The following is a 25,667-nucleotide window of genomic DNA, read 5'->3' as shown; positions in this document are numbered from 1 at the left end:
GCATCCCATTAGGAAGACCAGATCAGTAGGGGTCAATGTTCTGTGTAGATTAGAGCAGCTATTCCCAACTGGTGGGTCGCAACCCAAATGGTTTTGAATGGGTCGCAAGTTTTTTTAAATGAAAAATACTCCAGTCTGAACTTAAACAACTAAAACCAGGTAGAAAGTGTGTAGAAATCATAATGATTTTATATTTTAACCTCAACTATATTTCTTGTGGTCTCAAACCAGTGAGCTTAACATTCTTCATCAAGAACATGGACAAAATTGAAGGACTGAAAATGAAAGGTGAGACTTGTTCCCTTGTCATATAATTTGTACATTTACTAGCATTAACCACAGTTTTTCAGATTGAAAACATTTATAAAAATCAACATGTTAATATTGGATTGAGGCAGACAACTTGGTTCAATTTGGGTCCCGAGGACAAAATCAGTTGAAAGCCACTGGATTAGAGTGTGTTAGTTGGAGGTTTTACCATACTGGGCAGAGCGAGGTAGGACAGGATGGCCAGGAAGATGACCACACACGCAGTGATGAAGTAGCCAAAGGCACTGTCCTGCAGGGCTGAGCCACCTACACAGAACACAGGGTCATGACCAGGAAGTGCTTACTATCCTCATCCTGGAATAGAATTTATAGACCTGCTGCGAGTGTTAGACATACTGGCCAGGGCACAGATCATGGAGAAGGCAGCGAAGGTTCCAGCGAGACCCTGTCCACTCATGATAGGTGCGGTGTAGGAGGCCGGCAGCATTGCAGCCAGGCCAAACAGACTGCCTTGCAGCACTGCCCCAAATGCTGGGTAAAGAGAGAGAGGGGGGAGAAAATTAAGTCAATTTAGAGAGAGAATGAGTGATTGTAGATGTTGGATAGAGGGAGTAATACATTTGAAGGCAAGAAAGGGAAAAAAACTTTATTGGAAGAAAAGGTCATGATATACTCAAAAGAGGACGGTCAAGAGAGGTAGGGTTGGCACATCCCAGAGACATAAAGCAAAAACAAATGAGAACATCACAAGGGTTGTTTTACATAAAACATTATTTCATTCACCCCCCCCCCCCCTTCCTAGTATACACAGTCTTCACAGGGGGAGTGCGCATATCAACATCAAAGCGTTCCAATTGGGTCACCCAGTCCTCCCCTCTGGCGGAACCTAAACAGCCGGAGAAGCTGCTCCTGATCAGGCATCAGGATCAAACCAACAGGAGAGCAAAATGGGGGTGAGCGTATCCTGTTTTACGTCCCATTTTAAACAAGCCAACTCCATAGCAGATGGTGTGAGTGGTGAATGAGTTGTGTGTGTGTGTGAGCTTGGTGTGTTAGGTATGAGGTAGGTTGGGGTCCACTTACAATTGATGCAGATGATTTTGATGATGGTGAGAGAGAAGAAGGGGAGAGGGCCCATGTCCACTTTGACCAGCACCGCCGTCAACAGAAACACCACCAGGATCACAAACAGGCAGCCGGCGATACGCCAATTCTGAGGAATCCTGGGGGAGAGGTGAGGTAAGAGTGAGAAAGGAGGATAAAAACAGATGACATTCCTACGACTATTTAGACCGAAGTGGAGGTCATAGATGGATGACTAGGGCTGGGAATCCCCAGGGACCACACAATACTTTGGTTCCAAAACGATATGCATTGCGATTCTCACAATTCTATGTATTGTGATTCGATACTGATTTTATTGCTATTCAATGTTCCAAACATATTGCTCACCATATGTCTGCTGTAGAGGGACAAGAGAGATCCATGAGAAAACCAGTTTTGATCAGTCATGGAAATAAGTGCTGAAAACAAATTGGCTCCCTATTTAAAAAGATGGAGAACAAGCTATGAAGGAAAAATATATATAAATATATTATAAATATATTATATATAAATATATAATACATTTTGGTGCAGGAACAGCCAACTAGCGCAAAAATAATGTTGCGATTTTGTCAAAACGATACATTACTCAGGGTTGAAATGAGAGGGAGGGTTACAGGTCTTTTCCTGGATCAAAATGGGGATTAGGTGGTGGGCGTGGAGCGGCGTGGCCAATGTTGCAGTCGCAGACCAACATTTTGAGGCCCTTCTGTTGGCCGCAGTGACAAAATGATGCAGTTTAAAAGCACATTTTCTGCAATTCTACACATCTTGCCATGGGGCTAGGGTTGGCGACCCCTATTGGCAAACCTCCAAACATAAAAAAAAAATTAATCACAAAAAACAAGACAACTAAAAAAGGACCGCCAGCATGAGCTTGTTGGAGCTGTGGCACAAAATCAGTGTGTGTGTGTGTGTGTGTGTGTGTGTGTGTGTGCGCGTGCGTGCGTGCGTGTGTGTGCGTGCGCGCGCGTGTGTGTGTGCGTGTGTGTGTGTATATATGGTGCGTTTGTCCGACGCGCCAGAAATCATGAAGGCCCCAGCTGCAGAGCATGCAACTCTGCTGTCCCAAGAACTGGATAATTATTCAATGATTTGCATTTTTGCCTAATCTTCCTCTCTTTTTAGACCTAGGCTTTTATACGTTGCATGTAGGTTCTATAAATGGCTAATAATAGGCTATGGAAATAGGCCTACTGTACACCGTTTCTTTCATAAGCTTTGCTCAGCTGTAAGTTCTCTTTGGACTTTTCCCATCTTGATATTGTTTGCTCAATTTGTGATATTGTTTGACAATATTGGTCATTTAAAATAAAGCTGATGGAAAATCACCTAGAGACTGACTTTCACAATTGCTCCCATTTGAAAACTGCAACTTTAGGACAATAAACACTATTAGAATAGCGAATTTGGGAAACACTTCAACTTGTCTTCATGCTTTTGACAGAACATTTTAAATTGGTATGATTTGTTTTTTTGATTCGCAGCAAGGAGGATGCATGAATAATTTATTTTAGACTAAGCTTTGCTCAACTGTAAGGTTTTTTAAAACTACTCATTTGTTTTTTCTATTTTGCTAATGTTTGTTCTACCTTGCTCATTATTGTCAAACTTTGCTTTTGTCAAAGAATCCTCAATTTGCAGCAATTACAGCCTTGCAGACCTTTGGCATTCTAGTTGTCAATTTGTTGAGGTAATCTGAAGAGATTTCACCCTATGCTTCCTGAAGCACCTCCCACAAATTGGATTGATGGGCATTTCTTACATACCACACGGTCAAGCTGCTCCCACAACTGCTCAATAGGGTTGAGACCCGGTGACTGTGCTGGCCACTCCACTATAGACAGAATACCAACTGACTGCTTCTTCCCTAAATAGTTTTTACATAGTTTGGAACTGTGCTTTGGGTCATTGTCCTGTTGTCGGAGGAAATTAGCTCCAATTAAGCGCTGTCCACAGGGTATGGCATGGCAAAATGGAGTGATAGCCTTCCATCTTCAAGATCCCTTTTACCCTGTACATACAGTGGGGAGAACAAGTATTTGATACACTGCCGATTTTGCGGGTTTTCCTACTTACAAAGCATGTAGAGGTCTGTAATTTTTATCATAGGTACACTTCAACTGTGAGAGACGGAATCTAAAACAAAAATCCAGAATATCACATTGTATGATTTTTAATTAATTTGCATTTTATTGCATGACATAAGTATTTGATCACCTACCAACCAGTAAGAATTTCGGCTCTCACAGACCTGTTAGTTTTTCTTTAAGAAGCACTCCTGTTCTCCACTCATTACCTGTATTATCTGCACCTATTTGAACTCGTTACCTGTATAAAAGACACCTGTCCACAGACTCAAACAGACTCCAACCTCTCCACAATGACCAAGACCAGAGAGCTGTGTAAGGACATCAGGGATAAAATTGTAGACCTGCACAAAGCTGGGATGGGCTACAGAACAATAGGCAAGCAGCTTGGTAAGAAGGCAACAACTGTTGGCGCAATTATTAGAAAATGGAAGAAAGTCAAGTTGACGGTCAATCACCCTCGGTCTGGGGCTCCATGCAAGATATCACCTCGTGGGACATCAATGATCATGAGGAAGGTGAGGGATCAGCCCAGAACTACATGGCAGGACCTGGTCAATGACCTGAAGAGAGCTGGGACCACAGTCTCAAAGAAAACCATTAGTAACACACTACGCCGTCATGGATTAAAATCCTGCAGCGCACGCAAGGTCCCCCTGCTCAAGCCAGCGCATGTCCAGGCCCGTCTGAAGTTTGCCAATGACCATCTGGATGATCCAGAAGAGGAATGGGAGAAGGCCATGTGGTCTGATGAGACAAAAATAGAGCTTTTTGGTCGAAACTCCACTCGCCGTGTTTGGAGGAAGAAGAAGGATGAGTACAACCCCAAGAACACCATCGCAACCGTGAAGCATGGAGGTGGAAACATCATTCTTTGGGGATGCTTTTCTGCAAAGGGGACAGGACGACTGCGCCGTATTGAGGGGAGGATGGATGGGGCCATGTATCGCAAGATCTTGGCCAACAACCGCCTTCCCTCAGTAAGAGAATTGAAGATGGGTCGTGGCTGGGTCTTCCAGCATGACAACGACCCGAAACACACAGCCAGGGCAACTATGGAGTGGCTCCGTAAGAAGCATCTCAAGGTCCTGGAGTGGCCTAGCCAGTCTCCAGACCTGAACCCAATAGAAAATCTTTGGAGGGAGCTGAAAGTCCGTATTGCCCAGCGACAGCCCCGAAACCTGAATGATCTGTAGAATGTCTGTATGGAGCAGTGGGCCAAAATTGCTGCAGTGTGTGCAAACCTGGTCAAGAACTACAGGAAACGTATGATCTCTGTAATTGCAAACAAAGGTTTCTGTACCAAATATTAAGTTCTGCTTTTCTGATGTATCAAATACTTATGTCATGCAATAAAATGAAAATTATTTACTTAAAAATCATTCTATGTGATTTTCTGGATTTTTGTTTTAGATTCCGTCTCTCACAGTTGAAGTGTACCTATGATAAAAAATTACAGACCTCTACATGCTTTGTAAGTAGGAAAACCTGCAAAATCGGCAGTGTATCAAATACTTGTTCTCCCCACTGTATCTCCCACTTTACCACCACCAATGCACCCCCGGACCATCACATTGCCTCCACCATGCTTGACAGATGGCTTCAAGCACTCCTCCAGCATCTTTTCATTTTTCTGTGTCTTACGAATATTATTCTTTGTGATCTGAACACCTCAAACTTAGATTTGTCTGTCCATAACACTTTTTTCTAATCTTCCTCCATCTAGTGTTTGTTCTGTTGCCCATCTTAATCTTTTATTTTTATGGGCCAGTCTGAGATATGGCTTTATCTTTGCAACTCTGCCTAGAAGGCCAGCATCCCAGAGTCGCCTCTTCACTGTTGATGTTGAGACTGGTGTTTTGCAGGCACTATTTAATGAAGCTGCCAGTTGAGGACTTGTGAGGCGTCTATTTCCCAGACTAGACACTCTAATGTACTTGTCCTCTTGCTCAGCTGTGCACCGGGGCCTCCCACTCTTCTTTCTATTCTGGTTAGAGACAGTTTGCTCTGTTCTGTGAAGAGAGTAGTACACAGCATTGTACCAGATCTTCAGTTTCTTTGCCATTTCTCGCATGGAATAGCCTTCATTTCTCAGAATAAGAATAGACTGACGAGTTTCGGGAGAAAGTTTTGTTTTTTGCCATTTTGAGCCTGTAATCGAACCCACAAATGCTGATGCTCCAAATACTCAACTAGTCCAAAGAAGGACAGTTTTTCAACTGTGCTAACATAATTGCAAAAGGGTTTTCTAATGATCAATTAGCTTTTTACTGATAAACTGATAAAACTAGATTAGCTAACACAACATGACATTAGAACACAGGAGTGATGGTACAGACAGTACCAGCCAAAAGTTCAGACACCTAGTCATTCCACGGTTTTTCTTGAAAACTATGAAAAAACCCATATGGAATCATGTAGTAAACAAAAGTGTTCAACAAATTAAAATATATTTAAATTTGAGATTCTTCAAAGTAGCCACCCTTTGCCTTGATGACAGCTTTGCACACACTTGGCATTCTCTCAACCAGCTTCATGAGGTATTCACCTGCAATGCATTTCAATTAACAGGTGTGCCTTGTTAAAAGAACATTTGTGGAATTTCTTTCCTTCTTAATGTGTTTGAGCCAAATAGTTGTGTTGTGACAAGGTAGGGGTGGTATACAGAAGATATCCCTATTTGATAAAAGACCAAGTCCATATTATGGCAAGAACAGCTCAAATAAGCAAAGAGAAACATCCATTACTTTAAGACATGAAGGTCAGTCAATATGGAACATTTCAAGAACTTCGAAAGTTTCTTCAAGTGCAGTCGCAAAAACCATCAAGCGCTATAATGAAACTGGCTCTCATGAGGACCGCCACAGGAAAGGAAGACCCAGAGTTACCTCTGCTGCAGATGATAAGTTCATTAGAGTTACCAGCCTCAGAAATTGCAGACCAAATAAATTATTCAGAGTTGGGCCAAGAAACACGGGCAATGGAGATTAAACTGATGGAAATCTGTGATTTTTGGTACCAACCGCCATGTCTTTGTGAGACACAGAGTAGGTGAACGGATGATCCCTGCATGTGTAGTTCCCACCATGAAGCATGGAGGAGGTGTGATGGTGCTTTGCTGGTGACACTGTCTGATTGATTTAGAATTCAAGGCATACTTAACCAGCATGACTACCACAGCATTCTGCAGCGATACGCCATCCCATTTGGTTTGCACTTAGGACTATCATTTGTTTTAACACAGGACAATGACCCAACAAATCAAAATCAAATCAAATGTATTTCTATAGCCCTTCGTACATCAGCTGATATCTCAAAGTGCTGTACAGAACCCCAGCCTAAAACCCCAAACAGCAAGCAATGCAGGTGTAGAAGTACAGAGGCTAGGAAAAACTCCCTAGAAAGGTCAAAACCTAGGAAGAAAGAGAGGAACCAGGCTATGAGGGGTGGCCAGTCCTCTTCTGGCTGTGCCGGGTAGAGATTATAACAGAACATGGCCAAGATGTTCAAAGATGTTTAAGATGTTCAACACAGCTCCATGCTGTGTAAGGGCTATTTGACCATGAAGGAGAGTGATTGAGTGATTCATCAGATGACCTGGAATCCACAATCACCCGACCTCAACCCAATTAAGATGGTTTGGGATGGGTTGGACCGCAGAGTGAAGGAAAAGCAGCCAACAAGTGCTCAGAATATGTGGGAACTCCTTCAAGACTGTTGGAAAAGCATTCCAGGTGAAGCTGGTTGAGAGAATGCCAAGAGTGTGCAAAGATATCACCATGGCTAATTTGAAGAATCTCAAATATATTTTGATTTGTTTAACAATTTTTTGGTTACTACATCATTCCATGTGTTATTTCATAGTTTTGATGTAATCACTATTATTCTACAATGTAGAAAATAGTCAAATAAAGAAAAACCCTTGAATGAGTAGGTGTGTCCAAACTTTTGACTGGTACTGTATATAGGTCCATTATATTTTCCACATACTATATCTGGTTTTAGTGATTTTAAGATAATACTGAACCTTTTACATCCCAAAAATGATACTGTCTGGCCATAAGCTCTGCCGCCAAATACTTTGGCGGCCCATACAAGACTTTTCATGCAGACAAAAACCTTGATTAGCAGAGATAAGTTAGGTTTACATGAGGCACCATTCAGGGTTAGGGTGAGAATTATGGTTGTTTAGGGGACTGTGAGGAAAATGCATTGAGTGAGGATAAGGGGACATGTAAACAGGCAGGGATTGAGGATAAGAGTGGGGTATCAATTCAATGTGCTTTTAAGATGAATGAGGTGTGGTTTGAAGTGAGTCCTGGAGGTTACAGTATGTTATAGTGACCATTAGTTCTAACTATACCTCTGGTGAATGAAGGAGTTGAGGCAGGTGAAGATGAGCAGGGGCACCATGGCGCACAAGGTCATCACGTTGTTGAACTTGGACTCTAGGATGCTCCTCGTGTCTCCCTCCACCACTGTGGTGTTGGCTGTCAGAATGGCTGAGCCCTCAACGGCCGGGTCCTTCAGTCGGTTGGTGAAGTACTAAAGAGAAGCAACAGGGTAAAGGAGAGAGAGACTTGGGGGTCGGCTCGTGACCAAAACTAATGAGAGTCAATGTTTTCATAATGCTAGCCTGCTGTCCAGGGCCAGTGCAGTGATTAAGGATATTGCTAAAAGTTTGAACTCCCCCTGCGATGAACCAGGGGTTTGTAGCTGTTTACAAAAGTGGCCTCAATAAACATGTACTCCCTCGAGGCAGCTCCAGAAGCTCCCTTTGGTTAGAGTAGGTGTATTATTTAAGACCAGTTCTATTACCCTTTTAAAGGAATAGGAACTCAGTCTGTGTGCCTTAACAGCATATTGTTCTACTAGACTACAGCTCCAAGTCTGATTTCTCATGGTTATCATAAGGAAACAGTTGTAGAAGAATGAAGAACAGTTACCATGGTTGCAGTCATGAAGAAATTCCATGGCAGGAGGGTTCCCAAGCCAAGGATGAAAAAAATGATCCACACTGCATTATACCTGACAAAAACAAATTTACACCAGTAATGTTAGTACAGTGGGGCAAAAAAAGTATTTAGTCAGCCACCAATTGTGCAAGTTCTCCCACTTAAAAAGATGAGAGAGGCCTGTAATTTTCATCATAGGTACAGTGCCTTGCTAAAGTATTCGGCCCCCTTGAACTTTGCGACCTTTTGCCACATTTCAGGCTTCAAACATAAAGATATAAAACTGTATTTTTTTGTGAAGAATCAACAACAAGTGGGACACAATCATGAAGTGGAACGTCATTTATTGGATATTTCAAACTTTTTTAACAAATCAAAAACTGAAAAAATTGGGCGCGCAAAATTATTCAGCCCCCTTAAGTTAATACTTTGTAGCGCCACCTTTTGCTGCGATTACAGCTGTAAGTCGCTTGGGGTATGTCTCTATCAGTTTTGCACATCGAGAGACTGACATTTTTTCCCATTCCTCCTTGCAAAACAGCTCGAGCTCAGTGAGGTTGGATGGAGAGCATTTGTGAACAGCAGTTTTCAGTTCTTTCCACAGATTCTCGATTGGATTCAGGTCTGGACTTTGACTTGGCCATTCTAACACCTGGATATGTTTATTTTTGAACCATTCCATTGTAGATTTTGCTTTATGTTTTGGATCATTGTCTTGTTGGAAGACAAATCTCCGTCCCAGTCTCAGGTCTTTTGCAGACTCCATCAGGTTTTCTTCCAGAATGGTCCTGTATTTGGCTCCATCCATCTTCCCATCAATTTTAACCATCTTACCTGTCCCTGCTGAAGAAAAGCAGGCCCAAACCATGATGCTGCCACCACCATGTTTGACAGTGGGGATGGTGTGTTCAGAGTGATGAGCTGTGTTGCTTTTACGCCAAACATAACGTTTTGCATTGTTGCCAAAAAGTTCAATTTTGGTTTCATCTGACCAGAGCACCTTCTTCCACATGTTTGGTGTGTCTCCCAGGTGTCTTGTGGCAAACTTTAAACGACACTTTTTATGGATATCTTTAAGAAATGGCTTTCTTCTTGCCACTCTTCCATAAAGGCCAGATTTGTGCAATATACGACTGATTGTTGTCCTATGGACAGAGTCTCCCACCTCAGCTGTAGATCTCTGCAGTTCATCCAGAGTGATCATGGGCCTCTTGGCTGCATCTCTGATCAGTCTTCTCCTTGTATTAGCTGAAAGTTTAGAGGGACGGCCAGGTCTTGCTAGATTTGCAGTGGTCTGATACTCCTTCCATTGCAATATTATCGCTTGCACAGTGCTCCTTGGGATGTTTAAAGCTTGGGAAATCTTTTTGTATCCAAATCCGGCTTTAAACTTCTTCACAACAGTATCTCGGACTTGCCTGGTGTGTTCCTTGTTCTTCATTTTTTTATTTATTTATTTTACCTTTATTTAACCAGGCAAGTCAGTTAAGAACAAATTCTTATTTTCAATGACGGCCTGGGAACAGTGGGTTAACTGCCTGTTCAGGGGCAGAACGACAGATTTGTACCTTGTCAGCTCGGGGGTTTGAACTCGCAACCTTCCGGTTACTAGTCCAACGCTCTAACCACTAGGCTACCCTGCCGCCTCATGATGCTCTCTGCGCTTTTAACGGACCTCTGAGACTATCACAGTGCGGGTGCATTTATACGGAGACTTGATTACACACAGGTGGATTGTATTTATCATCATTAGTCATTTAGGTCAACATTGGATCATTCAGAGATCCTCACTGAACTTCTGGAGAGAGTTTGCTGCACTGAAAGTAAAGGGGCTGAATAATTTTGTACGCCCAATTTTTCAGTTTTTGATTTGTTAAAAAAGTTTAAAAAATATCCAATAAATGTCGTTCCCCTTCATGATTGTGTCCCACTTGTTGTTGATTCTTCACAAAAAAATACAGTTTTATATCTTTATGTTTGAAGCCTGAAATGTGGCAAAAGGTCGCAAAGTTCAAGGGGGCCGAATACCTTCGCAAGGCACTGTACACTTCAACTATGACAGAAAAAATGAGAAAAAAAATCCAGAAAATCACATTGTAGGATTTTTAATGAATTTATTTGCAAATTATGGTGGAAAACTTTTGTTATTGACCAAATACTTATTTATCTCAATACTTTGTTATATACCCTTTGTTGGCAATGACAAGAGGTCAAATGTTTTCTGTAATTCTTCACAAGGTTTTCACTCACTGTTGCTGGTATTTTGGCCCATTCCTCCATGCAGATCTCCTCTAGAGCAGTGATGTTTTGGGGCTGTTGCTGGGCAACACAGACTTTTAACTCCCTCCAAAGATTTTCTATGGGGTTGAGATCTGGAGACTGGCTAGGCCCCTCCAGGACCTTGAAATGCTTCTTACGAAGCCACTCCTTCGTTGCCCGGGTGGTGTGTTTGGGATCATTGTCATGCTGAAAGACCCAGCCACGTTTCATCTTCAATGCCCTTGCTGATGGAAGGATGTTTTCACTCAAAATCTCACGATACATGGCCCCATTCATTCTTTCCTTTACACGGATCAGTCGTCCTGGTCCCTTTGCAGAAAAACAGCCCCAAAGCATGATGTTTCCACCCCCATGCTTCACAGTAGGTATGGTGTTCTTTGGATGCAACTTAGCATTCTTTGTCCTCCAAACATTACGAGTTGAGTTTTTACCAAAAAGTTATATTTTGGTTTCTTCTGACCATATGACATTCTCCCAATCTTCTTCTGGATCATCCAAATGCTCTCTAGCAAACTTCAGACGGGCCTGGACATGTACTGGCTTAAGCAGGGGGACACATCTGGCACTGCAGGATTTGAGTCCCTGGCGGCGTAGTGTGTTACTGATGGTGTGGTTCTGGGATTTTTGCTCACCGTTCTTGTGATCATTTTGACCCCACGGGGTGAGATCTTGCGTGGAGCCCCAGATCGAGGGAGATTATCAGTGGTCTTGTATGTCTTCCATTTCCTAATAATTGCTCCCACAGTTGATTTCTTCAAACCAAGCTGCTTACCTATTGCAGATTCAGTCTTCCCAGCCTAGTGCAAGTCTACAATTTTGTATCTGATGTCCTTTGACAGCTCTTTGGTCTTGGCCATAGTGGAGTTTGGAATGTGACTGTTTGAGGTTGTGACAGGTGTCTTTTATACTGATAACAAGTTCAAACAGGTGCCATTAATACAGGTAACGAGTGGAGGACAGAGGAGCCTCTTAAAGAAGAAGTTACAGGTCTGTGAGAGCCAGAAATCTTGCTTGTTTGTAGGTCACCAAATACTTATTTTCCACCATAATTTGCAAAAACATTCATTTAAAGTCCTACAATGTGATTTTCTGGATTTTTTTTTCTCATTTTGTCTGTCATAGTTGAAGTGTACCTATGATGAAAATTACAGGCCTCTCTCATCTTTTTAAGTGGGAGAACTTGCACAATTGGTGGCTGACTAAATACTTTTTTGCCCCACTCTATATGTATAGCAGTTGTATCCATAAAATACATATCATTGAATGATTGCAGGCAGAAGCTAAATGTTCTAAGTCAGTGCACTCACTTGTCCCGTGGAGCGTTGGTGGCCGTCATTTTCCTGAAGCAGGAACCAACTGTTTAGTCAAAATGTGGCACGGATTCTGAAAACGAGACATTTTCATAAATTAGCTTAGTATTTTTAGAGGCCCCTTCCTAAAGCAACGATATTCAAGCAAAACAGGATAAAGTTCAGGAGAATGAAATCAACCTGTTTTTTTCCCCTGGTGATCTATATTTTTTTATTTAATAAAATCTAACAAAATGCATTGTTATATTTTCATAACTTTTCCACATCGTATCTCTAATAATTAATTTACATTCCACAGGTTCATCACCAGCCAGTTACAATTAAATTTCCTGTCTAACTATTGTAGTTTGCCTAAGGGATACTAAGGAAAACCCTACAGATTCAGCAGGCATTTGTTCTCAAATATCTGTTTATGGTTAGGCTACTTTAAAAAGAAAAATGTATGACCAAATAGACAGAAGCGCATGTCACCAATATGACATTTCAGACAAACATCTATTTATATTTTCTACCAACTACATTTGTAACCTAAAGATAAACCAAGTCCTTGCTTACCAGGAAAATTGTCTTAATTTAAGATAAGCAGCATATGTAGGCAACAATAGAAATGCCAGTGGTTATAACAGCTGACATTATACCAAACCACAAAGTAGCCTATGCAGCTCCAGCATTTCATATGATAAAAAAAAGCCAGAAGACGACCTTCAAAACCTTATCAAGCACAATACTGTCATCAACAAACTAAAACATTGTAGCCAAATATGCACATAACTCAAATGTATCATACAAGTCAGCCACAGATTCAGTGTACTGTAATCAGCACTATTTTCTTCCGAGAAACATTTATTTTGAATTACACTTGGTTAGAGAAGTGCAGGGTTAGCCTAAATCCAAGATTTGATTTACTGAAAGGGTGGAACTATGAACAGAATTTAATTTTATACATGGAAGAAAAACCTGGTTAAGAGGTGGTCTCCAAATAACATCCAAACGTCCTTCCTTGATTCCCTCTTAAACAAAAAGCCCAAGTTCACTGTACACACAGATGGCTGTGCAGAACTCCAAGCATCCCAACAGCCCAAACAGGTTTAGGCTATCTCACAATGGATCTCATAAGAATTGCCATAAGTTATGGATACCATTAAGGAACAGACTAAGCCTCTTTAGATGAAAATGTGCCTAATAGATAATGGAGTTGTCATGAGGAAATGGTCATGGGAATGCACTGTCATTGGTTAAGAGTATTGAATGCAGCTCATTGTGAGTGTTCTACACTGGACAGTATTTTATAATGTCTCACTGGGATCACATGGGAACCCACAATCCACTGGACTGTGTGTAATATAAGCTATACATGTGAGCATACTTATTGTTAGGGACCATTGTAGAGGAAGACAAACACAGTAATGGGTCTGCTGCTGCGTTTCATTATGATGTTACCAAGTGGATTCTCATCGTGTGCTTGGTTCTCAGAGAATGTGGTCTCCAAGGTTGTGAACAGTACAGCGGTGCACACTAGATTTTTATTTTGGCTCTTATTTTGCTTAACCCCTAGAGACAAAATTGAATTAGCATAATAAAAACATCCACCTAATGTTTAAGCTGTTTGTTGCATGGTCTGCATCTCAATCCACCACGTCCACTGATGCTAGCCATCCCCACTTGTGGGAAAAGGTGGCAGAGCTAAAGCAGTGTTTGTAAGACCATGAGACATCCTGAAAAATCTGTCTTCTCATGAATGTCTGGCCTACAAAACACTATTTTTGTTCAAATGCAACAATTTCAAAGATTTTACTAAGTTACAGTTCATATCAAATTCAGTCAATTTAAATGTATTAATTAGGCGTAGCATAGTGGTTAGAGCGTTGGACTAGTAACCGGAAGGTTGCAAGTTCAAACCCCCGAGCTGACACGGTACAAATCTGTCGTTCTGCCCACTGTTCCTAGGCCGTCATTGAAAATAAGAATTTGTTCTTAACTGACTTGCCTAGTTAAATTTCCTTCTCCCTTTCCAGGGATCTGGTTTCTGAAATGGGGTGGATCATCATGTAAAAAACAATGTGGGTTCTCGGAATAGTCTGAGGGCTGGGTATGAGGGTTGGTTTATAACAGTCACGGCTGGGCCTGTAATATTCTGAGGGCTGGGTATGAGGGTTGGTTTATAACAGTCACGGCTGGGCCTGTAATAGTCTGAGGGCTGGGTATGAGGGTTGGTTTATAACAGTCACGGCTGGGCCTGTAATAGCCTGAGGGCTGGGTATGAGGGTTGGTTTATAACAGTCACGGCTGGGCCTGTAATAGCCTGAGGGCTGGGTATGAGGGTTGGTTTATAACAGTCACGGCTGGGCCTGTAATAGGAGACTGGTACATACGGTACTGTGGAGTGTCTGTGGGTTGCTCATGCAACCAACACACAGCCAGTCACCCTGACAGGCAGCACCTCCAAACATCGAGCCCCTTTATTATGACAGTTGGCTAGGAGTGGTGTGAACATAAAAATCCTATTGATGGCGAGTTCCCAGTAAACTCCCCATTGCTAGTTTCTCTCCTGCTTCGGATGGGGTACTTTGGAAATAAAAGCCTGGGCGAAATATATATTCAGTTCATCAGTTCCACATGACTGAAATAGCATTTAAATCAGCACAGCAGGCCTAGGTAACACAGTTGGAAGTGTTAGATACTTTGACAGACAAAGGCGTGGAGATGAACCCAAGTCTTTGGTCTTTGGCTGAGAGAACAGAGAACATGTTATGAGAAAGCCAGGGAGAAAAAGGAATACTAAAAGTTGGCATGTGTGTATAGTGCAGTTAAATTCAGCTTTGTGCAGATAATTCAGAAGCATGTGATAGTATCAGTGTTCTTTCCCACCTGGACTATAGACACAAAAGCCATTACTGAACTGAAGCCTTTCAAATCCAACTTTATTTTCATAAGCTTTTTGGACTGATAGGAAACCTGATGGCATTATTTTCATACCTGGAGGATACTCAACGTTTAACAGCTCATAACCATGCAAAAATACATTATTTAAGCTCAATCCCTTTTGATAAATGTATCCTTTGTATTCTACCTAAACTGACAACATATTAAACCTACTAGTTGATATTCTAGTTAATTATACACTTCAAAAGGTTGGTGGCAGTTACCTCTGAAGAGTGGAAGGCAGGTGAGCAGTGCACTGTGGTGCCTAACCAAAGCAATGTCCTTTCCTTTGGCCACAGACAGGAGAACTGAAAAGAAAAGCTGCTCACAGAAAAGGAATACCAGGGTCACCAATGGCATTGATTTCAATTACCCTCCCTTTTTGCTACCAATTATTTCCTGCCCCTAAAAAAAATACTAATTGAGCAATGCTACTCTATTTAGCTAAATGTTGAAATAAAAATTAACTGTGTGGCACTCTTTTGTCTGTGAAGCCATTTCACGCAGGAGTGAAACGCTGTTGCTGTCTGTTTTAGCTCACTCAGTTTAGCTGCAGTTCATCAGCTGCTCATTGGCAGTTCTTGCTACAACAAAGAAGCCATTCTTGTGCTCCACAGCCAGGACTGTCAGGATGACACAGAAATAGCACTGACACATGTGAACGACAGCACGCACAACGACAAGCGAGGAAACACTGGGCTAACCATGCTTCTATTGTTAGCCATGCTATTAGAACAGGGTTTCCCCAAACTTGGTCCTGGGGGCACGTTTTGGCTTTTGCCTTAGCACTAGACAGCCGACTCAAACAATCAAAGGTTGATGATGAGTTGGTTATTTGAATCAGCTGTGTAGTGTTAGGGCAAGAACCAAAACGTGCACGGGCGGGAGCATGATGACCGAGTTTGGGAAACCCTGCTATAGAAGACTTGGCTATGGTCTATAGACAACTCTTTTGGGAATCATTTAAAGTAATGTTTGTCATGATCAATACACAATTATAAACTGGGTGGTTCGAGCCCTGAATGCAGATTGGCTAACGGTCATGTTATATCAGACATATACCACGGGTATGACAAAACATTTATTTTTACTGTTCTAATTGCATTACTAACGAGTTTATAATAGCAATAAGGCACTTCTGGGGTTTGCTAAGGGCTGCGTCGTGCTTAAGAACCACCCTTAACCGTGGTATATTGGCCATATACCACACCCCCACACTTTGCGACCTTTTGCCACATTTCAGGCTTCAAACATAAAGATATAAAACTGTATTTTTTTGTGAATAATCAACAACAAGTGGGACACAATCATGAAGTGGAACGACATTTATTGGATATTTCAAACTTTTTTAACAAATCAAAAACTGAAAAATTGGGTGTGCAAAATTATTCAGCCCCCTTAAGTTAATACTTTGTAGCGCCACCTTTTGCTGCGATTACAGCTGTAAGTCGCTTGGGGTATGTCTCTATCAGTTTTGCACATCGAGAGACTGAAATTTTTTCCCATTCCTCCTTGCAAAACAGCTCGAGCTCAGTGAGGTTGGATGGAGAGCATTTGTGAACAGCAGTTTTCAGTTCTTTCCACAGATTCTCGATTGGATTCAGGTCTGGACTTTGACTTGGCCATTCTAACACCTGGATATGTTTATTTTTTAACCATTCCATTGTAGATTTTGCTTTATGTTTTGGATCATTGTCTTGTTGGAAGACAAATCTCCGTCCCAGTCTCAGGTCTTTTGCAGACTCCATCAGGTTTTCTTCCAGAATGGTCCTGTATTTGGCTCCATCCATCTTCCCATCAATTTTACCCATCTTCCCTGTCCCTGCTGAAGAAAAGCAGGCCCAAACCATGATGCTGCCACCACCATGTTTGACAGTGGAGATAGTGTGTTCAGGGTGATGAGCTGTGTTGCTTTTACGCCAAACATAACGTTTTGCATTGTTGCCAAAAAGTTCAATTTTGGTTTCATCTGACCAGAGCACCTTCTTCCACATGTTTGGTGTGTCTCCCAGGTGGCTTGTGGCAATCTTTAAACAACACTTTTTATGGATATCTTTAAGAAATGGCTTTCTTCTTGCCACTCTTCCATAAAGGCCAGATTTGTGCAATATGCGACTGATTGTTGTCCTATGGACAGAGTCTCCCACCTCAGCTGTAGATCTCTGCAGTTCATCCAGAGTGATCATGGGCCTCTTGGCTGCATCTCTGATCAGTCTTCTCCTTGTATGAGCTGAAAGTTTAGAGGGACGGCCAGGTCTTGGTAGATTTGCAGTGGTCTGATACTCCTTCCATTTCAATATTATCGCTTGCACAGTGCTCCTTGGGATGTTTAAAGCTTGGGAAATCTTTTTGTATCCAAATCCGGCTTTAAACTTCTTCACAACAGTATCTCGGACCTGCCTGGTGTGTTCCTTGTTCTTCATGATGCTCTCTGCGCTTTTAACGGACCTCTGAGACTATCACAGTGCAGGTGCATTTATACGGAGACTTGATTACACACAGGTGGATTGTATTTATCATCATTAGTCATTTAGGTCAACATTGGATCATTCAGAGATCCTCACTGAACTTCTGGAGAGAGTTTGCTGCACTGAAAGTAAAGGGGCTGAATAATTTTGCATGCCCAATTTTTCAGTTTTTGATTTGTTAAAAAAGTTTGAAATATCCAATAAATGTCGTTCCACTTCATCATTGTGTCCCACTTGTTGTTGATTCTTCACAAAAAAATACAGTTTTATATCTTTATGTTTGAAGCCTGAAATGTGGCAAAAGGTCGCAAAGTTCAAGGGGGCCGAATACTTTCGCAAGGCACTGTATCTACACTATACAAGCAGTATTTAGTTAACATAAATCTCCCCTTTTATGGTGTTATTTAAGTTACGCTTGTATGTGTTGTTTTTCTCTTCCCTTTCAGAAATAGAGTACATTTAGCTGACCAGCTCACAGGAAGGACAGGAAGAGGAGAGGAGTTGTCTGGTTGTTTTGACCTCCCTCATTGTACCTTTCTTTTCACACACGTCAGTTCCGTTTAAATTCAGTCAATTCATAAAGTAATTTGTTTTAGGATAGCATTCATTATTAGTGTTACATAGATTTCTTAATTGACAGAATTGAAACTCATACAACGGAGAATTCACAGATGCTCTTGTTGGTCTCTTACAAGACTAAAGGTGAATACATTTATTTCATTTAAAACCACTTGAAAACCAGGGTGTTGAAACTGTTTGCTAAGTTATGTTCCATCGACTGGTCCATGACGTCCAGGGGCCATTTGTTTGTTTTAGCTGTGTTATGGCTACACATTATTTTATTTTTTTCAGCGACAGAGACACACACACACACACCTCTTCGTACCTCAGATCCAGTGCCCTGCCCTCTCTCTCTTTATGGCCATGTCTGAAGTTCCCATACTACGTCTAGGCTTTATGAGTAGTCCCTGTATCGGTCTGCAGTTGTGCCAAAAATACATGCTCTTGTTGTTCTGTTACAGGTTACACATACATTTATTTTTACACGCACATACACAACACACATACTTGTCATGTTCTTTCCTGTACTTGAATACTTATTAAATTATGTTTTCATAGTCAGTTGTTTCAGTTGTTTATTCATATGTCATTTAGACTTAATCTGCTTATTTCTTCCCTACACCTTTGCAGATCTAAAACAAGATGAAAGTAAAAACACATTCTCTTAATAATTCGTTTTTTCCCCACCTGTATTTTGTCAGGCCAGTGAACATGGTGGTAAACTGTACTATTTGTATAGACCCTAGGTTACCCTTTCCCTTTGTTATCATACTAACTGTATGTCTTATAACCTTAATTAGTGCTCCCGCTCACCTGGTGTACCATGCCAGGTGTGTATAATACTGACGTTAATGGGAGAGGGAAGGGGTTAAGGTGTGGTCTTTACTCCCACATTTCACTTAAATATAACTTCCAAATGAAGAGAGACAATGACACAAAGTAATCTGGGAAAAAAATGCAATTTTATGGACAACGGTGGATGGTTCTTAAAATAACCTTTGTGTTAGGGCACTCTTAAAAGAGCAGTTTCACTCCACGGCATACTGCCATGGGACTTCACCTGCTGGTGATGACAAGTAGGTGGTCAGCTTCTCCATCACCTGGAGTGCCTGTCTGGGGGCGTTGTTGGCACCTGCCCTGGTGACATCAGGTAGGTGACCATTTGGCGTGCCCATCTCCATCCGGAGCAACTCCTGGAATGACCTCCGCAGGTAGTTATAGAGAACACATGTGGCCTTCACGCAGGCATTGACATTTGAGGGGCTGAGACCAAGCACTCACCAATACATTCTCCACCGGGCTGCCAGAATCCCAAAGGCGCATTCAACAACTAACCTTGCCCTGGACAGTCGTTTGTTAAAGATCCTTAAAGGCTTTGGCAATGGCAACTGGTGTCCAGCGTAGGGCCTCATGAGGTTGGGCCTTAAAGGGAAGGCCTCGTCGCCGACGAAGACATGGGGAACAGGTCCCAGGTCTTCAGCTCCAGGGAGTGATGCGGGTGGTGGAATCTCCAGGATGCCATCATGAAGTGCCTGGCCGAAGGCAGAGTCCCGGAGGGTCCCACCATCACTTCCCTTGCCGTAAGCACCAACAACACAGAAATAGTAAATGGCATCTACAACAGCCAAGAGTACAACTTAATATGTACCGTTGTTGTAGAATTGCGAGCCTGAATTACTACATGTTTCCCGTCAATGGAGCCAAGACCGTTGGGGAAATTCCACCTCTCCAGGAACTCAGCAGCGATGGCCCACCAGTCTTCCTCCTTGGGGACAGGCATGTATTCACCAACCAGACAGTCTAAAATGGCTTGCGCCACAGAGGGGACAATGCCTGCCACCGTGGACCGTCCAACTCGGAAGCTGAATCCAATGGTCCTGTAGGAGTCCCCTGTTGCCAAGAATCTAAAATATAATTCCAAATAATGATCAATATTGTGTGTAACTTGAATTCCACCCACATATTATATGTACTCATATAGCTACCACATTACTGTTTATTATGCTCTACTAATTATATTGTAATACTCATCAACCATCATTAACAATGCCTTGAAACAGTACAATTCAGTCTATGACTATGTCATTAAACTGTAGCTCAGGCCAACTCTACTCTTAGAAAGAGTGGTACTATCTACTTAAAAGGGTTCTCCGGCTGTCCCCATAGTAGAACCCTTTTTGGTGCCAGGTATAACCCTTTGGGGAATAGGTTATACATGGAACCCAATAGGGTTCTACTTGGAACCAAAAGGGTTCTACTTGGAACCAAAAGGGTTCCCTTTTGGTTCCAAGTAGAACCCTATTGGGTTCCATGTATAACATATTCCCCAAAGGGTTATACCTGGAACCAAAAAGGGTTATCCTATGTGGAAAGCAGAAGGACACTTTTGGAACCTTTTTCTCTAAGAGTGTATGTGAGTCCAATAAGAATGTAATGAATGACTAACTGTCTTGAACAACAATGGGTCCTGGAGAAGACTAGCCTACCTTCATCAGGGCAGAGGGTAGGCACCTCAACTTTCTTTTCATTTGGTAACATTGAATAATTAAAAAAGGATTATAAACCAACTTCTGGAAAAGTTATAGTCCTAATGAACATTCTGTAAAAGTACATCTGATGTCAATAAGGACTATTAACTAGAGCCCTTTAGCTAGCTAGGTTGCACATAAAAACAATGTATCCAATATCAATCAATTATGGTATCAAAGGCTTTAAAAATATACTTGAATGTAGCTTACCGGAGACAAATCGCCAGGCGTTCAACGGCTGGTGGACTCCCGTAGTTGGTATCCACCCGGGCGATCCTGGCTCCAACCATCTGGAGCAGATGATCGAACTGGCTTTGGTCCAGACGAAAGTAACGTCGGAATTCCTCTCCAAACAGTCAAAGCTCTTGAATGAGACAGTGGAACTCCCCTGCCTGCTTTCAGGACTTTAATCATATCTGGACCCAAACAGACCTGCGCTTTTGGCGAGGCTGGTCCCGGTCCAACAGCGCGATCAAGACCACCTTCCTCAACGTTGGTCTCATTGTTGAAAGAGCCTACTCTGCTATCTTGACTGCATTTTGGTGGGAAATTATATTATAGGCTCTCATAATTAATTTGTGGATGTCATCGAATAAATAATATACTTGGCAAATACATGAATAAAACATGTAAAGAGACTGTACAGTCTAACTGTTTTTATTATGTTATCCCACATGTTTTTACTGGATATGTGTGCAACAAAAATTCAACATTCACATTTTGCTACTTTCTGTCAAGTAAGTCTACACATACAATTTGATGCATACGTTCGATAAATCCAGCGTATGCACCACACAGAACGCACTACAACTGCCTCTGCAACGCAATGCTGAAAGGCAAACGTTCATTGGAAATGAATGTACTCCTGGTGTATCGAAACGCAAAGCACAGTCGGTGTGTTCGAAGCGTAAAAGTTGGCACTAAATTGAAATCCAAATCACGACGAAGAGTTTCCTCCAACAAACATAAGCGTTTGTCAGCACCAAGGCGCAGAAAAAAGGTATAAAAGCCCGAACAAAATTACAATGTAGGAGAAGGTTTCAGCTAACCGTTGCCATCACTCATTCGTAAACAATGTGCAATCATAAATTGTAGCCTAATCGGACGCTATACAAGTTACTGCAATATTTTACTCATTTGTAAACTATTCTACAACTGAGCTATGAATGTATAAGTAGTTTTCAACAAAATGTTAAACAGTTCAATTCTATTTCTACTGGAACAATACCTTAGCGCGAGAAGAAGAGTACCAGTAGTCTGTCCTCAACCCGGTCAAAATTCAGGATGTAGTGAGGAGCCGCACATGCATCCCCCCAACTCGTGACATGCAGCAGCACTGATTGATGGCAGAGTGGTTCCCAAACTTTTTTTTAAAGAAACTTAGTCAGGTTTTCCTCTCGTCGTGTCAGTCATTGCAGACCCAAGAGTGCTATTTATAACTTGTCAGAAATGTCCAGTTTAATTTGCCCATGCCAGCTAACGTTTTTTTAGGCCATTGATTTAGTTGTAATGTTTGAGCCACTCATATCACATGAGCACACAAGACATGGCTAAATGTGTAGAATTACAGGACATTTGCTTTAAAACTGCACAATATTGTCTAAATTGACACAGATATTTCAAACTTAAAAGTAATAAAGAAGACTTCTACAATGCAGTCACCGAGAGACGGATGAATGGGCAGAAGGTAGCCTAAAGTTAGTGGTTAAGGGTGGCCAATAACCAAAAGGTTGCAGGTTCAAATCCCAGAGTCGGCTAGGTGAAAAATCTCAATGTGCCCTGGAGCGAGGCACTTAACCCTAATTGCTCCGGTAAGTCTCTCTGGATAAGAGCATCTGCTAAATGACTAAAATGTAAAGCAATGGACTTCATTTACAAGTTAAAGGGAAATTCTCCCACTTTTCAACATCATATTCATTATCCCCAGGACAATAACAGGTTCTACATATGTGAAAACGGACGTTTCAATGATCTGTAGTTAAAAATTAAAAATGTCCTAAAAAAATGTGTATTTTTTACATCATAGGGTAGGATTAAAAAGTAAGAAATACTGTGATTTTCTATATCTGCAGTTTCTAGCCAGAGGGAGGGTATTTTCTTGCTCCCCATGTCACTGTGAATTTCATGAAGTTGAAAATCACTTTTTTTTTGTTTTAACTTTTGATGATGTCATCGGGTAGAACTTTCTAACTTTATATTTCTTTCTACAAAATCTAGTCATGCGCCGCTTTCACATATGTAGACACTGGCGTTGTGCTGTAGATAATGAACATGAGCTGGTAAAGTTGCCCTTTAAGGCAGGTCTAAATGCCTTTTTTTTAGGGTTAGACTACTGTTGAATGAACATGAGAAGAACAGTGCTGTTGTCCATTCAGGACCACATAGTTAACCTGTAGGCTATCAGATGAGCGGCCACTGAAGTATGTGTAAAATGAGTAAGCTCAAGTAAGCTGTTCTAATTGAAATCGGCCTTCATCACATTGGGGAGATGTCGAGGTCAGTGAAACCCTTGGTGAGGACCAACGGCCCTGCAGTTTTATTCACTATGTCCACATCTATGTTTATGCTAGAGAGCGAGCAAAAGTATTTGTGGTTGAACAAACAGACTTATCATTCCTCTTTATCCAAATAAGAAAGGCACAATCACAAATGGCAAATGTGAAACCATCTGCTTCGATGGAGTCCTCGCCAAAAACCTAGAGTGTTGAACTGCCATAGTACAAGCTTGACTGAGCATGCACAGGATCCACACGAACTAAATCACTCCATTTTATGTCTTGATAGTGGATGATGTTTAATCATTGCCCATTATCCAGCAATCAAACGAGTTGAAGAAAGAATGAACGATGAAAGACCTCCCATTGGGACAGTTTACACAAAACTACATGGAGTGCAGAGTATAGGGCCCCCACACTCAACTGGCGGACCACGGATCCGGACCCAGAAGGGGTCAATGTGGACCACAGGTCACGACTACAAGTTTTTTTTTGTGTGTGAGGGGGGGGGGGGGGGGGATCTCGGTCGGAATTCAATCTCTGGTATCATATAAACACACACAGGACATGGGAACATTTGTACAATTGCAGAAAATTAGCTTTAAAACAGAAAATAAAATAAAACACCCCATGGCAATATGTGTAGAATTGCAGAAAATTCACTTTCAAACTGCTAAAATGTCTGCCAACAAGAGGGTTGTGTAAAACATGGGTTGTGAGGTGGGGGTTTGTTACTATGGCAATAAATTACAATAATATTGAGTACCCTGGTGTAGGGTATGTCCAATAACATTATCTCATTACATAAAACATTTTTTATTGTTCTCCAGTTGCATCAAGTTTCGCGTGGACTTGGGTTGATGGGTATCACTATGTTGGGTTTGTGTGTGTCACAAATTCTACATTTCATGTCTGATTGATTTGTTTGGCAGCAACACATACAGTTGAAGTCGGAAGTTTACATACACCTTAGCCAAATACATTTAAACTCAGTTTTTCACAATTCCTGACATTTAATCCTAGTAAACATTCCCTGTCTTAGGTCAGTTAGGATCACAACTTTATTTTAAGAATGTGAAATTTCAGAATAATAGTAGAGAGAATGATTTATTTCAGCTTTTATTTCTTTCATCACATTCCCAGTGGATCAGAAGTTTACATACACTCATTTAGTATTTGGTAGCAATGCCTTTAAATTGTTTAACTTGGGTCAAACATTTCGGGTAGCCTTCCACAAGCTTCCCAATAAGTTGGGTGAATTTTGGCCCATTCCTCCTGACAGCGCTGGTGTAACTGAGTCAGGTTTGTAGACCTCCTTGCTCACACACGCCTTCTCAGTTCTGCCACATATTTTCTATAGGATTGTGGTCAGGGCTTTGTGATGGCCACTCCAATACCTTGACTTTGTTGTCCTTAAGCCATTTTGCCACAACTTTGGAAGTGTGCTTGGGGTAATTGTCCATTTGGAAGACCCATTTGCGACCAAGCTTTAACTTGGTTTAACTTAACTGATGTCTTGAGATGTTGCTTCAATATAGCCACGTAATCTATTTTGTGATGTTCACCAGTCCCTCCTGCAGCAAAGCACCCCCACAACATGATGCTACCAACCCTGTGCTTCACGGTTGGGATGGTGTTCTTCGCCTTGCAAGCGTCCCCATTTTTCCTACAAACCTATCTATGGTCATTATGGCCAAACAGTTCTATTTTTTGTTTCAACAGACCAGAGGACATTTCTCCAAAAAGTACGATGTTTGTCCCCATGTGCAGTTGCAAACCGTAGTCTGGCTTTTTTATGGCGGTTTTGGAGCAGTGGCTTCTTCCTTGCTGAGCGGCCTTTCGGGTTATGTCAATATAGGACTTGTTTTACGGTGGATATAGATACTTTTGTATCCGTTTCCTCCAGCATCTTCACAAGGTCCTTTGCCGTTGTTCTGGGATTGGTTTGCACTTTTCGCACCAAAGTACATTCATCTCTAGGAGATCGACCGCGTCTCCTTCCTGAGCGGTATGACGGCTGCGTGGTCCCATGGTGTTTATACTTGCATACTATTGTTTGTACAGATGAACGCGGTACCTTCAGGCGTTTGGAAATTGCTCCCAAGGATGAACCAGACGTGTGGAGGTCTACAATTTGTTTTCTGAGGTCTTGGCTGATTTATTTTGATTTTACCATGATGTCAAGCAAAGAGGCACTGAGTTTGAAGGTAGGCTTTGAAATACATCCACAGGTACACCTCCAATTGACTCAAATGATGTCAATTAGCCTATCAGAAGCTTCTAAAGCCATGACATAATTTTCTGGAATTTTCCAAACTGTTTAAATGCACAGTCAACTTAGTGTATGTAAACTTCTGACCCACTGGAATTGTGATACAGTGAATTATAAGTGAAATAATCTGTCTGTAAACAATTGTTGTAAAAATGACTTGTGTCATGCACAATGTAGATGTCCTAACCGACTTGCCAAAACTATAGTTTGTTAACAAAACATTTGTGGAGTGGTTGAAAAACTAGTTTTAATGACTCCAACCTTAGTGTATGTAAACTTCCGACTTCAACTGTACATCTGTGTCAGTCGATCACGAGACCATGAAATCATGTGACACATACAATGCATTCGGAGTATTCAGACCCCTTAACTTTTTCAAAATGTTCTTACGTTATAGCCCGGATTCTAAAAG

General features: G+C 41.6%; 1 protein-coding gene across 6 annotated transcripts in view; it reads right to left on the bottom strand.

The window, feature by feature from the left end:
• The window catches only part of LOC110502586 (equilibrative nucleoside transporter 1), a 65,529-nt gene that overhangs the window by 8,548 nt on the left and 31,314 nt on the right, over window positions 1-25,667 (bottom strand). Inside the window, exons 1-8 of one of the 6 annotated variants that reach the window (XM_036960178.2) lie at window positions 21,717-21,830; window positions 15,156-15,252; window positions 12,007-12,082; window positions 8,411-8,492; window positions 7,828-8,009; window positions 1,354-1,493; window positions 667-801; window positions 479-576 (exon numbers count right to left, since the gene is read on the bottom strand). In XM_036960178.2, the coding sequence (XP_036816073.2) occupies window positions 479-576; window positions 667-801; window positions 1,354-1,493; window positions 7,828-8,009; window positions 8,411-8,492; window positions 12,007-12,035 (666 nt within the window). In that variant the 5' untranslated portion in view covers window positions 12,036-12,082; window positions 15,156-15,252; window positions 21,717-21,830. Of the gene's footprint in view, window positions 1-478; window positions 577-666; window positions 802-1,353; window positions 1,494-7,827; window positions 8,010-8,410; window positions 8,493-12,006; window positions 12,083-12,953; window positions 13,201-15,155; window positions 15,253-21,716; window positions 21,931-25,667 lie in introns of those variants that run through there. The other 5 variants (XM_036960179.2, XM_021580730.3, XM_021580732.3 and 2 more) reach the window with 5 other exon arrangements.

The sequence above is a fragment of the Oncorhynchus mykiss genome, chromosome 23 (assembly GCF_057628025.1).
Source record: "Oncorhynchus mykiss isolate SJ-2025 chromosome 23, ASM5762802v1, whole genome shotgun sequence".
Lineage (NCBI taxonomy): Eukaryota > Metazoa > Chordata > Actinopteri > Salmoniformes > Salmonidae > Oncorhynchus > Oncorhynchus mykiss.
The sequence above is the reverse complement of the archived record's forward strand: the minus strand, read 5'-3'. Positions and strand labels throughout refer to the sequence as shown.